General features: G+C 46.8%; 2 protein-coding genes across 3 annotated transcripts; one reads left to right on the plus strand and one right to left on the minus strand.

Moving 5' to 3' along the window:
* The first annotated feature begins 2,634 nt into the window (after positions 1–2,634).
* Positions 2,635–11,903, plus strand: JOSD1 (Josephin domain containing 1). 2 transcript variants are annotated; one of them, XM_034776525.1, is made up of 4 exons: positions 2,635–3,024; positions 7,531–7,659; positions 7,780–7,974; positions 9,522–11,903. In XM_034776525.1, the coding sequence occupies exons 1-4, from the start codon at positions 2,840–2,842 to the stop codon at positions 9,619–9,621; spliced, it is 609 nt and encodes a 202-aa protein (XP_034632416.1). In that variant the 5' UTR covers positions 2,635–2,839; the 3' UTR covers positions 9,622–11,903. The 2 variants fall into 2 exon arrangements, with proteins under 2 accessions (XP_034632416.1, XP_034632425.1); XM_034776534.1 differs by having other exon boundaries at positions 2,949–3,049.
* A 297-nt stretch (positions 11,904–12,200) lies between these two features.
* TOMM22 (translocase of outer mitochondrial membrane 22) lies at positions 12,201–15,536 on the minus strand. The gene is made up of 4 exons (XM_034776561.1): positions 15,376–15,536; positions 15,112–15,230; positions 14,512–14,629; positions 12,201–12,923 (listed from the first exon to the last, which is right to left on the minus strand). Exons 1-4 carry the CDS (start codon positions 15,475–15,477, stop codon positions 12,849–12,851), a joined length of 414 nt encoding a protein of 137 aa, XP_034632452.1. The 5' UTR covers positions 15,478–15,536; the 3' UTR covers positions 12,201–12,848.
* Positions 15,537–15,906: the final 370 nt, after the last annotated feature.

Below are 15,906 nucleotides of genomic sequence, written 5' to 3' on the forward strand. Positions count from 1 at the left end.
TGGTTCTATCCTTAGAGGCTAAGGTGAACAAGTTCTCTCCCTCCTCCTTATGACACCCTTTTAGATACCTGAAAACTGCTATCATGTCCCCTCTCAGTCTTCTCTTTTCCAAACTAAACAAACCCAGTTCTTTCAGCCTTCCTTCATAGGTCATGTTCTCAAGACCTTTAATCATTCTTGTTGCTCTTCTTTGGACCCTTTCCAATTTCTCCACATCTTTTTTAAAATGTGGCGCCCAGAACTGGACACAATACTCCAGCTGAGGCCTAACCAGAGCAGAGTAGAGCGGAAGAATGACTTCTTGTGTCTTGCTCACAACACACCTGTTAATGCATCCCAGAATCATGTTTGCTTTTTTTGCAACAGAATCACACTGTTGACTCATATTTAGCTTGTGGTCCACTATAACCCCTAGATCCCTTTCTGCCGTACTCCTTCCTAGACAGTCTTTTCCCATTCTGTATGTGTGAAATTGATTTTTCCTTCCTAAGTGGAGCACTTTGCATTTGTCTTTGTTAAACTTCATCCTGTTTAACTCAGACCATTTCTCCAATTTGTCCAGATCATTTTGAATTATGACCCTGTCCTCCAAAGTAGTTGCAATCCCTCCCAGTTTGGTATCATCCGCAAACTTAATAAGCGTACTTTCTATGCCAATATCTAAGTCGTTGATGAAGATATTGAACAGAGCCGGTCCCAAAACAGACCCCTGCGGTACCCCACTCGTTACGCCTTTCCAGCAGGATTGGGAACCATTAATAACAACTCTCTGAGTACGGTTATCCAACCAGTTATGCACCCACCTTATAGTAGCCCCATCTAATTTGTATTTGCCTAGTTTATCGATAAGAATATCATGCGAGACCGTATCAAATGCCTTACTAAAGTCTAGGTATACCACATCCACCGCTTCACCCTTATCCACAAGGCTCGTTATCCTATCAAAGAAAGCTATCAGATTGGTTTGACATGATTTGTTCTTCACAAATCCATGCTGGCTATTCCCTATCACCTTACCACCTTCCAAGTGTTGGCAGATGATTTCCTTAATTACTTGCTCCATTATCTTCCCTGGCATCTCTTCTAACCCTAATATTCTATGATTCTAGTATCTATGCAACCCAGAGCTGGCACTAGGTATAATTAGACTAAGCAATTGCTTAGGCTCCAAACAGCAAAATGGGCCCCCCTATTCACTTTTTATTAAGGCATTGTGTATGGGCGGCCTCACAAAATATTCCTGCTTTGGGCTTCCAATGGATGCAATCCCAGAACAGTGTGAAGACTGTGAGAGCTAGAGCAAGGGGGTCTCTGAGCTATCCATAGGCTGTAGTCTCTGTGCAAACCCAAAACACCATGCATGGCTACAGGAGCTGTTAAATGGTGGTGCTGAGAGTCCAGCTCCTGCCCGGGCTGCAGCTCAAACTCTGTGCAGTGGCAAGGCACCGTGCAGAGTAACAGGCCAATACAAGGGGTCCGTAATCCACGGCGGCCTGTAGGGTCGATACACTAGCAGGGCACCAAGCAACACAGGCTGATGCAGTGGGTGACTAACCCATGGCCAGTCTGCAGGCTCGTGCTCCCTGGCCGCGGGGAGTCGGGTCAGCACTCGGCACAGCTGCGGGACATGAGGCGAGCAGATTGCGGTGATGTCATCCCTCGCATGGAACGGCGCCCTGAGCGTTGAGGCTGCGTAAGCGTGTGCGGGGCAGGGCCAGAGCACGCGCCTTACGCGGGGCGGGTTGGCCGCGCGCGTGCGCGGGGACACCTGGGGGTGGCTGTTGATCCGGGGCCGGCAGGCGGTGAGTAGGGGGCTCCCCGGGAGGGGGACACCGCGGCCGCTGCATCTCCCCGCCGGGCGGGACCAGCCCCCGCCCTGGGGAGCCGCCCGGTCCCGCCGTGCCCCGGCTCTCCTCGGGCTTCGCTCTCATGCGGGGAGCGCCCCCTCCCCCGGGGGAACGGGCCCTGCCCCGCTGCCGCCCCCCGCGCGGGGCGAGCGCTCCCCGGCCGCACGGCGCCTCAGGGCCGCGCTGGTGGGGGGCGCCCTGGCACTCGGCGCCAGCGTGTGGGGGCTGCCCGCTCCCGCTGCTCTCCGGGGGCATCGGGGTAGAAATGCCTCGAGCGGGCTCCCATCCCCCCCCCGCCCCACGGGAACCTGCCCTGGCCCGAGGCGCTTTGTGCCACTGCTTTTTCCGACGCGCTAATCGAGGCTTCTCTTCCCTGCTTAGGAGCGTGGCAGGACTTGGCGAGGAGCTCCCGCCCTCACGCCTTGCGAGAGGCCGCTTCCCTCCCCAGCCCTTGGCATCTGCTTTTCAGGACACAGCCACTCCCAAAGGGATGGAGAAAGGCAGCTGAGACGCCCCCGAGGCTCCTGCAAACGGCCTCTCAGACTAGCCTCATCCTACCTAGTTTAGCTTCCTGGGGGTGGGCATTTCTTCCCAGCCTGCTCTGGACCCTTTTTAGCGGCGCAACAGACCAAAGGAGATGGAAGAAAAGGAGCGATGTGATAAATTCCAGCTGGTATCCTGATGCTAAGCGGATTTAAATCTTATTTTGATATTTTTGGGGAGGAGACAGAGGGAAGGAAATACCCCAACAGCAACTTTTTATGGGGTGGGGGAGGAGGGGGGGAGGGAAAAAATGTTACAGATTCCTACGTGATTTTTGCAAGCAATCAATTACTAAACAAACTGAAGCACAAGAGGGTTTGCCAGCTGGAAGCAGGATTTGCCTGTAAAAGAAGGGATCAGTGGGCTCTTGTTTTGATTGCGGAGGGGGGGGGGAGAAACTTCAGACTCCTCTGTTTCTCACTATCTTCCCACAACTACCCTATGAAAAAATGAGTTGCGTGCCATGGAAAGGTGACAAAACCAAATCAGAGTCTCCTGAGCCACCACAGCTGGCACCACTGCGTATTTACCATGAGAAACAGCGTAGGGAGCTGTGTGCTCTCCATGCCCTCAATAATGTCTTCCAGGACAGCAACGCCTTCACCCGGGAAACACTGCAAGAGATTTTCCAGAGGTAGGGAGCACCCTGCACTGGCATTGTTAGTTCCCTTTTTGCACTTTATTGCTGGGATGAGTATCTGAAATACCCTTTGTGTGAGTGGCAAGGGGGAGAGGGAGGTTGTTCAGAATCTGACACTACTGAAGGCTGGACATGGCATCTTCTCTATTCTGTCACACATCTCCTATATTAATGATGGAAAAACCGTTATTTCCCCACCACCACACCACGCACCATTTCCTGTCCCTCATACTGTTCAGGCTGTCGCTTTGGGGTGCAAGGACTCAGTTGCAGATGCCCTTATGTAATAGGCCAGCCGTAATTGTCTCTCCCTCCCCAATGCTCTTTCCTGGTGTTTCCCAAATTTCTCCCTTCCTGTTTTTTTAAAAGGTAAATTATTCCCATCAAAATACTTTGTTTGCCTTGTGGTCATGTGGTTGGCCTGAGAGTGGGGAGGGTAGGAGAGGACTGAAAAATGGGTCAGAATGAAAAAAATTTGATGTAGTTCTGTCCAAAAACTTCTAAACAGCTGCAAGTTAGAGCCTATGTCTACTTCCTGTGGTGTTCTGTGATCAAATGAGTGATTCTTGGTGTTCATTTATGAATGAAATATTATTGCCTTTATATTTTCACACAGGCAAGGTCCTGTATACTCTGGCAAGCTGGATCTAAATTCTGCAGCTAGGTCCCTGTGATCTGACACGCTGTGGTGCAAATCCTGCAGCAGTTTTGGATAACTTTTTTAAATATGGAGTTTTTTGTTTAAATATGAAAAGAAATAATCCAGTCAATAGTCTTGATTTTATGATAAAATTCAAAGTATTTTATGCTTTTCCTACATTTTCATGGGAGCGCTTGTGAATACTACTCTGAAAGTCACTTAACTCCATCAATATACTAAAGGGAATCCCCTTTGATTCTCCATCTCTATCCATAGTAGTCATTGCAGATTAATCTAATTTAGGCTGGAGGTCCATTACCAGAATCTGATAGTCTGGAATATGTGAGAAGCCAAGCTCCATGTAAATAAATGTTCTGGAACTTCATGTCAGGGGACGTGACCTAAAGTCCTTTTTGCCATTGATCAAGGTTTGTGTAGCCCCCATATGCTGACAACACAATAGCAGTGTTCTGTATCAATGAGCAGGGATGTGTTTTTTCCCATGGCTACTCTTCTGAGACACAGCAGCAGTCCCATGAGAATGGTATCCGGCTCACCCATATATCTTTCTTTGATTGACTGTAACACATTTTCTTTTCCAATCTTAAATCAGACTACAATACTATAATGAGTAGTCTTCAAAATGGACCATAATTAACATACTGATCAAGAAGTGGAGCTGTCCATCAGTAGTCCGCAATGAAAAGTGCTGGTGGTTTTGTTCCAGCACAGGAACAGAACTTAATCACGGATGCATTTCTATTGGACTTGGCTTCTGTGTTGAAAGATCTTTCTCAGAAGTGGAAGAGGTTTTGCATATGGGCAGTGGAAGAGAACCTGTCTCCATGCTTTGCCTCCATTGTATCTATCTTGGATTACTTGCTGAACTTAACTGAAGGCAAGGAGAGGTTGAAGAACTACATGCCATCTTCAGCATACTGTGCTTCAGGTGACAGTTCCACTGTCTTCAATCATCTCACTGTGTCATTAGATTCCCTAGAGGTTTAGTGAATGTATCCGCACCAAACAATGAACTTATTGAACATGGGATCCGAACTTGGTGGTGACAAAACTAATGACTTACCCTTTGAGTCCTTACCAGTCACCAAAGACGGCCTTTGTAACTGTAATCACATCTACAAGAAGAGTTATTGAATTGCAGGCTTTAATAGTTGAACCCCCCTTCATTGTATTCCATAGAGACAAAATGTGTCCTACATATTCATCCCAAATATATTGCAAAATATGGGACCAGACTTCCATCTGGATTAGACCTGGTATGGACCTCATGTCCTGGTATTCTTCTTCAGACCTTATTCCTATTCACAAGAAGTTAAATTGCATACCCTAGATGTCGAGTCTTCTATTTGCATATACACACAACATCTGTCAAAGAGGACTAGTTTGTGTTCTGAGACCTGATTAGTCAGGATGACAGTACCTTATGGTCTTGGGGCTTACTCCATTAAGGCTATTGCACATCAGTGACATACTTCCATAACAATTCCATTTTATAAATCTGTAGGACAGCTACCTGGAATTCTACGTGTATACGTACACAGCTGTATTTGTACAGTTTGGAATCTAGATCGCATACTCTGTTTTGGGAGTGCAGCTCTGCATTCCTTGTGTAATTAAACTCAGCTGATCTCTCTGTGGGTTCTACACCACATGCTAGGTGCACACACTAGTAGGAATACATAGAAGCAGTTCTCAAAGAGGAAATTTTACTCACTGGTAACAGTTTGTTTGTTACCTCCACATATTTATACAACCTTCCCACTTTCCTTTTCTTCTCTGAATTCTACTCCTCCGGAAAGAACAAAAGTGGTTGTAGCCTTACAGCTCTCTTATAAATGTGGGCACTGTTTATAGAATGTAAGCTCTCTGGAGCAGGGTCTTGTTCTCTTTTTGTGTGTGTGTTTTGTTTTGTTTGTACAGCGCCTAGCACAGTGGGGTTCTGGTCTGTGATTGGGGCTTCTAGGTGCTATTATTTCTATTATCATGATGCTTAGCAGCACCAGCCTGCATGTCATATGAGTGTAAATATGCAGAGTCAATATTCTTGAAGAAGTACAGTTAAGTGTTGGAAGTGGATATCCTGGAAGAGTTGTGGCCAACTACGTGTGATATGCAGCTTTTGTATGACCAGTAAAAGCCAGTTGAAGTTTTGGGACCATAATTACTTGTGAGTGTTGCTGCCTCTCTTTTTGGCACAGTAATATGCTGACCATGTTGAAAGAAGCAGTAATTTGACCCTTGCTCAGAAACACACCAGTGGTATTAGTAGCCTTTCCTATTAACACCTTATTTCAAGCCTTCCCTCCCTTTTATAGGCCCATCACTTTTGGGTTGGATTATGCCAACATAAGCTACTGTGGCTGCCTCTGAAGACTACCAAGAAGCTTATGTTAGTGCAAAATGCTGCCCACTTAGGCCCTGATGGCTTGGGACCTAGTTATGTGAAAAGCTGCCTCTCCCCTCCTGGTGTCAAGGGCTTTATGGTGCAATGCTCTAGCATCAGGGTATTTTTAGTGGACAGCCTTAGCCTGCACAAATTGTTCCATCTGGCTGTGCACCAAAGTTTGATGGCCTTCAGGGCACAGTGTAAGAACCAAGCAGGCATCTCTGCTCCCCCAGCCATGTGGGAGGAAGAGCAGGAGCTCCTGGGGATGGAGCTAATATGTGGGTGACTTTTCCAGCTGGAGCCAGGCACAGAAGCACTGGAAGCAGCAACCTTTGGATGCTAGTGTTGTCATCAAACTAATTTCTTCAATCTGACCTCTGCTGATTTGACTATCTTACTCCAACTGCCTCCCACCCCTTTTTCTTATGGATCTTCTGCGGTTAGCTGCACTTCTCAGCTATTGGCCCTCCTCAGTTACTCCTCCCCTCTCCCTTTCGCTGCCTCCATCCCTTCCCTATTCCCTCATTCCTTCCTGCCTTCTCCTCACTGCAAATCATATTTAAAAAAAAAAAAAAATACAGAACAATAACAAAATGTAATTAACTGGATATTTGCCAACCATCACTCTAACTGGCCTGCTTGTATGATATATGCCTTCCTACTTTGCCCTGTGCCTTGTTTATTGGGATTGTAAGCTCTTTGGTGGGGAGACTGTCTGCCTATATGTTTGCACAGTACATAACATGATGGAACCCTGATCCTGATTGTGGCTGCTGTTGCGGTGCTATCATAATACAAACAAATAATAATGTCTAGGCAAGCTTCTGAGTGAATGTTTAAATGGCAGCGAAGAGAGATTTACTCACCAGCAAGCTTAGCTGTTGAGCTATTATTGTAATAGCATTGACAGTTGGTCCATCTAGTGGTGGTACTGCTTGTTTTAATAGGTTCCCAGATGCTACAGTGATGGATTTTATATACATGTGTACTTCTTCCTTGGCAAACATGAAAACATACCAGCAGCCAAACCACTCTGGGGTGCTGTGAGCTCATCCTTTCTTATGAGTTTAGTAGGGTCAGACCCAGTCAATACCAGTACTCTTTGGAGGCTTCCCATCTAAATGACATTACCCTTTTCCTTTTTAGTCAGGGCTGAACCAATACCTTGTCAATTTCTCTGCCTGCTGGGTAAGAGAGAACAGACTAGTTCAGGTTGAAGATGCCAGGCTCGGCCAGTTGTCCGATTGGGATTTTGAACTGTGAGGATGTATAATAAATCGGATTGCACAACCTTCCCATTGAATCCTCACCTTTCAGCTGAACTTTGTATTAAAAATGCATGGGATACAGGTACAACAACCAGTGCCACTTCTAACTAGAATATGGATGCGTGAGCCTGGGAGACGGATGCAATGAACTCCTGCAACAGTATTCTTTCACTTTGTGTTCACAGACTGTCTCCCAACACCATGGTGACACCACACAAGAAGAGCATGCTGGGAAACGGGAACTACGATGTGAATGTCATCATGGCAGCGCTTCAGACCAAAGGCTATGAAGCAGTTTGGTGGGACAAGCGCAGGTACTAAGAACTAGCTTTTAATTGCTATAGTTTGGGAGATAGCTGCCTTGTGCTAGGGTTTATAACCGAGGAAGTAGGAGAAATAACTGAATACCATCTCTGCTCTCTCTGCTTGCCCAGGGATGTTAATGTCATTGCCCTCTCTAATGTGATGGGCTTCATCATGAATCTGCCCTCCAGCCTCTGCTGGGGTCCCCTGAAGCTCCCCCTTAAACGACAGCACTGGATCTGCGTCCGGGAGGTGGGAGGCACCTACTACAATCTCGACTCCAAACTCAAGATGCCAGAGTGGATTGGAGGTGAAAGTGAGCTCAGGTGAGTCTCCTTCCATCAAAATCCCCTACTCCTAGCCCTATTACAAATTAAGCATCTGCCTTTAACACCTAGTATCTGGTACAATACAGTTCATGCTTTACCACCACGGTAGAGTGGCATGAATTCTGATAGCAAAGGCTGAAGAATGGGAATGAAATTCATATGCCCCTCCTGGATCTTACCCCATGTGTCTCATTTCTGTGAAGCTAAGAAAACAATTTAGCTAATAGGAGACTTCAAAGTTCAGGAGAGCCTGGGCTTCCTTTCTACGGCTGCTGGTTTTGTCACCATGATGATTGTAGATTAACCCAGATGGTTAATTTGTGGTGACACCTGTAATGGACCGACCCAGTATGCTCTATCATGTTTCTTTAGATGGGGAGCACTTGTTAGGGTTCCACTGATAGTCAGTTATTGTGTGTGTCCAACAGAGAGAGCATTTAATTTGAAAAATGCAGCTTTTTTCCTTAAACCATTTCTACAATGGCTAATGAGCCTCTGCCCATTTTCCTGTTCTTTCTGAGATCCAGGTGGCACTTCTGTGCTTGTGCTAAATTTTCCATGTCTTTCACATTAGAGTGTAAAATTGTGGTTCTTACCGTTCATGGTTAATGAAGATTTGTGGCATTTGCTCCTCACATGCCGAAAACCATAATGATTAGCCTTGATGCCCCAGATAAATTGATTCCAGTTCGGGGAACTGTGCTCTAGCAACGTCTGTAGAGCTGGTCGTGCCAATCAAGAATTAGTGAATTGAATGACATCCTGACAACCTAAAATTCCATGTGTGTAACTTTCAGTAGAGAATTAATTCACTCCTATGATTGCTGCTTAATACTGCTGGTTTGGAATGGTTAATGTTTCAGTCTCAAAATTGTTGCATTTCAGCATTAAGTGAATGATTCCTGTGTATAACATTTTGGGAACTTTTTTTGGCAAAATATAAGGGAAATTTAAAATTTTTATTTTCATATTATTTGTCCTTCTATCTTTGCTATTGGGTAAATCACTGAGTCAGAGAGGCTGAAAAAAATGCATCAGATCCCAGTTCATAGACTGCCAGTAATCATTCTGTGTCACTAGGTTTACCATGTCATCCTTCTGTTTCCTCCCAGTCACCCCACCTTGGGGGGGGAGGAGGGGGAAGTGCTTTGAAATTGATGAGATTGCTGATCTCTGAAACTTAAAGAGGTCAGTTTGTTTCAGTCGCGCTACATCTTGCCAATTCACAAGAATAAGTGTGCGTGTCCTTGGAGAACGGGCAAGATTTTTTTGTATAAACTCTTAATAATGAAGTTAACTATGCCCATGTAGTTCTGAAATAACCTGCCAAGTGGTGTATGGATCTAATTAGAATTTTAATATGTAGTTGTAAGAAAAGTGATTTGTAAAAAATGACCTCTTCACCTATTATCTTCCTACGTATGTTGTCACATCTGCTTATTTAATAAGTCTTTACTCCTATAGGGCTTTGCAGAGCCAATACTACTTATTCTGGATTTTGTTGTTGTTTCACCTCACTTTTGCCCTTCTTCCCATTTCCACAGGAAATTTTTGAAACACCAGCTGAGAGGAAAGAACTGTGAACTTCTGCTGGTGGTGCCAGAGGAGGTGGAAGCACATCAGAGCTGGAGAGCTGACATGTGACCTGGATTTGCCCTGTCCTTTCTCACTACAGCTCCAGTCCCTCCCCCCACAACCCCCTGATGTCCTCTGGCCTGGATAATGGGTGCCCTAGCTCTTTTCCTCTGGAACTTCCTTTCATTGGTCTCTTTTCTTTCTGTATTGATGGTGCAATAGGACAGTGGCATAGGGTATTGTGGGGGCCGAAATGGAGGAGGAAGGAAGCCAGTCACTTTTTAATGAGGAGAAGGAGTTCTATGCTTTTAAACTGATTACCTTGCATAGTGCTCTTTAAAATAAGCTTTGGGGATAAGGTGTTTGGAACACTCTGCTGATTCTTCCCCATACCCCCAATATCTTAAAGACTAATTGTGGTTGGACGCTACTCCCTCCAGACTTAACAAAACTTCTTTGGATGGAAGGTGTCAAGCATGCTGCCTCCTCTCTGAAACAGTCTCTACCCCCAAAGCAAACTATGCTGGATACATTTGCAAATCATGGGGGACTCTCAGGAAACTGTTGAACACTAGCAATGGTATGGTGCTCTGTAGAATCTCCTGTTTAGTGAGGGTTTGTGCCAAGGGTTAGGGACAACCTATCTTTAAAGAAACTCTTGAGGTAGGTGGGGGATTCTTCTCTAATGTTTTTAGGGATTTTTGTTATGCAGATGGCTTAGATGCTTCTTTGGATAGTGCAGGGCAGGCTGATTAGGGAGTAGAAGTGGTAACAAGTTTAGGCTGGTGCAGAAGCATCACATCTGGAGTGAGAGAGGCCACCGGAGGCTTGTAGGGGGTTTTCATTGGTGCGGTATATAACATCTTAATTGTTCCTGTATGTGCACTTGTTAGTTCAGGAGCTGATTGCAGAGAAGGGAATAAAACTGAAGGTGTTTAAGAGGAAGGAGGGAGTCGTTTCCTCTTATTTTCCTCCTCTGGGGAAGACTAGCCATGGCCATGAGAGAGGAAGAAAGAGGGTGGAGAAACTCTTCTACAAATAAACTAGGAGTTACGTAAAGCAAAATCAAAGAGAGGCATTGCAATTCTAGATTTCTCTGCCTCCTGTCGTCATCAGCAGTTACTGGGAGAGATGCGTACAGGGTTCATGAGAGTCTTCCTGATGGTAAAGGCAGATTGGCTAGCATGGTAGCTGAACAAAGTACTTCGGTTTTGGCTGACAGACATTCCCCTGACTGCTGAATCACCTCACCCTCTGTTCCCTCCTGCAGAGAAAAGTGACTAAGAGACAGGGAGACTTGAGTAGAATTCTTTCACTCAGTGTTTTTTCCTATGCCACCAGGTGCTGGGTGTAGTTTAATCATTCCTTCCGCAGCAGAAAGAGGAAAGGGTGAGTTTGGGATGAATTTCACACTACTATTGACTCTTCCTGGTCAAGATATGTTACGACTGTTTGTCTCATTTCCTAATGCACATGCTGTCCTCCCGGTTATAACAGCAAGTGTAGAACAGTGATGGAAACCACCCTGGGTAAGCCAGTGTCTGAAGCTAAACTTACAAACCACCAAAGCCTTCCCTTTGCAACAGAAAACAGAGGCCATGTGGCAACAGGACAAGAGTGATGGTGTGGTCAACCCTGGACATCCTACAGGCACCATGCTGCAGCCTCCTGACAACACATTGGCAGTGGCTCTTCTGCACATTCTACAGTCCAAACCCAATGTTTCTATTTCTACAAGAGCCCTACTTCCTTCTTACCACCACATTCCAGTGACCAAAACCAGCTGGCAGAATTTTTAAACACATCACAAGCAGGAATTCTGCTTATGACTTGAAGCCATTTTCTAAAAGGGAAGGGAAAAAAAATCAACAGCAAAAGAATTTTCTATGCTGATTAAAATCGCACTTTGGAGAGACCCTGTTTGCATGGAAGCCGCAAGCCAATGGATCAGTGCACAATATGCAAAGATGTTTTAAAAACATTGTAGGGCTGCCTCCCTATATTTGTATCTAATGTCACTGCTTAACCCCCAGGGAAAGGGTGTGATCCAGCTGCTCAGGAAAAGGGAAACTGTATGATCACATCCCTGGGGAATAGTGCTGTGGTGACAGAGGGAGGGGAAACAGACTAATCCCACTGCTTAGGAGTGGGGAAGCCCATGTTTGTTTTTTTGCTTGTTTGGTTTTGTTATAGCCTTGTCTTGGGTTTGTTTACAGAGATGTATTTTGTTTAACCAAATATTAAAAATGGAAAAATCTCCATATAAAGTGTCCTGTCACTTCTGTGTGTTCAGCTGAATTGTTCTGTAACATGGTATGTAAAGGAAAAAATAAATTGTTCTTTGTTATGAAGTTGTGGCCTTCTTGGGAGAAACTACCTTCATCAAACTGCTTCTGAACTCTGATCCTGAACCATCTAGTTGACTATAGGTAACCCTAGGATACCACTCCTGAGACATTGCTAAGTTAACCAAAATTTCTTACCTATCTAAGCTGTCTTAAGGTGGAACCATCTCATCTCCCACCCCATCACAGCTAATACTGTGTACATAAAACTAGAGGCTAACCACCCATCTGGGTGCAAAGCTGCAACATCTATTCTAATTTTCCATTAGTATCTGGGGGGACAAGGGATGTCTACTAAACACACCATGTTTGGGTTGAATTTATTTAATACTTAATACAAAAAAGTATGCAGCTGATTTCCAAAATGTAGTTGTTTTATGATGCAAACAGAATCAGCACTGTCTTTAACCAAATGTACTCCCCTTTCCTCCGCCAACAAAAGAAATTGCAAGGAAAATATTTGAAAACAAGTTTTCCCCACAGGGCTCAGATGAAACTTACTACCCTTTGTGATCCACTCTGCCTCTTGGTAAATACACGCCTTCCTTTCTATCGGTGGCCTCTTCTGCCCTTGATTTAGCCAGGAGAAATACAGGATTTTCTTTTGATTGCAGAATTTACTGAACAAACTGGCCAGAACCTAACTTGTGGCCTAAGGTAAGGAGTCCACAGCAGGAGCTTTTCATTTTAAAGTCTCTAACTGCTTGCTGCATGGACTAATTGGATAAAAGGAAAAACTTGTGACCTCTGGAGGGGAAGCTACAGGGAGAAGCCCATAAAAAAAAAAAACGGTCCAGGAGAGGGGATTTTGCCCCATTATGGATAGGTCAGTGTCCTAAAGTTTAAAAAAAAAAAGAGGGGGGGGAATGCCCACCCTGACAAACCAACAGTTCAAATGAATCAATGTTGAGGTCTCTCCATGTGATATGGATCTGAAGCAGCTTTTGGAAGTTAGATCTTTCCAGAAAGTGGAGGCAGGGCCCCTGGCATACTTCCAGACAGCCCTGTAGTGGGTCCTAAGAGAATCTGCAAGAGATGATACTGTGTTAAAAAAAACTATTCAAATTAACTATAAAGATTGAAAACAGCATAGCACCCCTCCCTCCCTGCCCCCAGAGTTCCAGTAAGGAGAAGGTTTAGCACCTCCAATAATAAGGGCTCCACATTTGTGACTGGGCAACAAAATGGTAGATGAAATTCAGTGTTGATAAATGCAAAGTAATGCATATTGGAAAACAATCTCAACTATACATACAACATGATGGGGACTAAATTAGCTGTTACTATTCAAGAAAGATCTTGGAGTCATGGATAGTTCTCTGAAAACATGCATTCAATGGGTGCAGCAGCAGACAAAAAAAAGCTAACAATGTTATGTGGAGAGATTAAAAAGATTGGGACTGTTCAGCTCAGAAAAGAGACAATAGAGGTCTATAAAATCATGAACGGTGAGGAGAAAATGAATAAGGAAGTGTTATTTACCACTTCGCATAACCCCAAAATCAGTGGTCACCCAATGCAATTAATAGGCAGCAGGTTTAAAACAAAAGGAAGTACTTCACACAACACACAGTCTATGGAAATTGTTGCCAGGGGATGTTGTGAAGGGCAAAAGTATAATTGGGACAACGGGGAATGGATCACTCAATTGCCTTGTTCTGTTTATTCCCTCCAAAGCATTTGGCATTGGCCACTGTCGGAAGACAGGATACTAGGCTAGATGGACCATTGGTCTGGCCCAGTATGGCCGTTCTTATGTTTTTAACTCACTCTGCAGGGCTGAGAGTGCAATACTCCTGTCACTTTGCAATACCATTCCCCCTCTGCTATGACAGCTAACTTAACTGCTGTAGACTTATTCAGATAGCAAAGGGAAAAGAAGACATCTCACCCTAGTACTCTTAGTCAAGGGTATCAAACATGTGGCCCATGAGCTGTATCAGGAGCTATGATGTATTTGATGGCTGCATGATATACTCAGGTTGTGCAGAATCTAAACCAGTGGTGGGCAACCTACGGGCCGCACGCAGCACATCAGGGTAATCCGCTGGCGGACCACGAGACAGTGTTTACATTGACCGTCCACAGACACGGCTTTTCACAGTTCCCGGCCAATGGGAGCTGTGGGAAGTGGCGGCCAGTACATCCCTGTGGCCCCACGCCGCTTCCCGTAGCGCCCATTGTCTGGGAACGGCAAACCGCAGCCACTGGGAGCTGCGAGTTGCTGGGCCTGTGGACGGTCAATGTAAACAGTCTCGTGGCCCGCCAGTGGATTGCCCTGAAGGGCCAAAGTTTGCCCACCACTGATTTAAGAGCTCTTCCCCAACACTCCAGCCTAAGTTCCCTCTAAGCTGTGCGGCTATGCAGCAGGCTATCAAGGTCTATGCAGGCATGCAGCGGGGAAAGGCTCTCTTGCCCAGCCCCAGGCTGCTGTGGCGCCCTCTCTCCCCACCACAGCCCCAAGGCAGCCTGTACCCCAAACCCCTGACAAGGTTTATGAAGCCCCCAAAACCCCATCATCATCTGCTAATCTCTATGTTGCAAGGCAACCAAAGAGTATTAGCCTGTGTTCATGGACTGCAATGGAAAAAGGGTCTTGAGGTTTCAGGCTCACCTGTCGCTGCTGCAGCTGCTGCTGTTGCTCCATCTGCAGTTTCTCAGTTTCAAATACAACAGGAAGAACGAGGATCATGAAGGAGGTACTCCCAATCCACAGAGCTGCCCTGGAGAATCTAGAGAGAAAAAATAATCATGACAGAAAAATCTTGTTTTCCCTTCTCCTTTTATATGGGACAGCCCCCTGTTCCCCTTCTGCCTCTACAAAGGGAGGACCAAGAGAAACTCCCATACAGCTCTGCCTGGGTACCTCAATCCTGATTTGGACTAATTTTTGATATTCCAGTGTTGCACACTCCACGTAGCTCTGCCAAAGTACCTGAACCTAATCTGTAGTCGCCTTTGCTATGCCAGTCCCGGCTCCCATACTCTGCTGTATGCTTTAGCAGGATGTGTAGCGTTACTACACACACCTTCAGCACAATCTGCGCTGCCCACTGACGCTCGCACAAACCCAACAACCGGTGGCAGGGGCGGAGAACGCAGCACCGGCAGCGCGGGATCTGATTGGTGACCTGAACAAAGCCACGCGGCCCCGACAACCCGCCCCCGCCCGGGACAGCCAGACCCAGCCACGCCCCCGGCGCCGCCTTCTCACCGGTACATTCTCTGGGCCACAGAGAGGGACAGAGCGAAGGTAGCTCCCGCCGCGGTCCGGACGCTCTCCGGGAACATCTCGGTCAGGCCCCAGAGCCGCTCGCTCAGGGTCTCGTCCAGCTGCGGGAGGAGAGGCTCGGAGTCAGACCCGTGAGATGCCGCTGGGAGCAGCCCCTGCCCTGCGCCCCCCACGCCCGGGGTCACCCCAGCCTCGCACATGGAGCCCGCGGACGGCTCCGCCCCCCCTGCTCCGCCCCCCCGGTACCTCGTCGTCGTCCTCCAGCTCGTCCTCCAGCTCCTCCGCCTGGCCCGGGCCGCTCTTGGGCAGCAGCAGCTCCTCGGGGGACAGGGGCGACGCGGCGGCCATGGCTGCAACCAGGACAGAGGGGGAGACACCGGAACCGGAAGAGAGCCGACGAGCTGGAGGCCCGGGCAGCGGACAGAGAGACACCGAAAGGGAGGCGAGCGACAGTCACGCGGGCGGGGCTGAGAGCGGCCTCTAGTGGTCAACCTCCCCCCCAGCGGCCTCTGCTGCCCAGTTCTGCAACTCCATCAGGGCAAGGGGCCCTCGCCTGCGCCCCAGCCTAGCTGCTTTCTCCCATGCTCCATCGCTGCTGCCCCACACCCGCTGCACAGCCCCTAGCCTTGCCTTTCCTCTCCACCTCTTCCATCTATCAGTAACTCCTAGGTAGGGTGACCAGACAGCAAGTGTGAAAAATCGGGACGGGGATGGGGGGTAATAGGAGCCTATATAAGAAAAAGATCCAAAAATCGGGACTGTCCCTATAAAATCAGG

This window comes from Trachemys scripta, chromosome 1, assembly GCF_013100865.1.
Source record: "Trachemys scripta elegans isolate TJP31775 chromosome 1, CAS_Tse_1.0, whole genome shotgun sequence".
NCBI lineage: Eukaryota > Metazoa > Chordata > Testudines > Emydidae > Trachemys > Trachemys scripta.

Excerpts from the sequence above, each read along its gene's own strand:
- TOMM22 (XM_034776561.1), bottom strand. The coding sequence starts at position 15,477 with ATGGCCGCCGCGTCGCCCCTGTCCCCCGAGGAGCTGCTGCTGCCCAAG. Across the intron at positions 14,630-15,111 it reads GTGGCCCAGAGAATGTACCG|ATTCTCCAGGGCAGCTCTGT; the intron begins GTGAGAAGGCGG and ends TTTTCTCTCTAG. Across the intron at positions 12,924-14,511 it reads AGCAGCTGCAGCAGCGACAG|ATTCTCTTAGGACCCACTAC; the intron begins GTGAGCCTGAAA and ends CATCTCTTGCAG.
- JOSD1 (XM_034776525.1), top strand. The coding sequence starts at position 2,840 with ATGAGTTGCGTGCCATGGAAAGGTGACAAAACCAAATCAGAGTCTCCT. Across the intron at positions 3,025-7,530 it reads CTGCAAGAGATTTTCCAGAG|ACTGTCTCCCAACACCATGG; the intron begins GTAGGGAGCACC and ends TTGTGTTCACAG. Across the intron at positions 7,975-9,521 it reads GGAGGTGAAAGTGAGCTCAG|GAAATTTTTGAAACACCAGC; the intron begins GTGAGTCTCCTT and ends CCATTTCCACAG.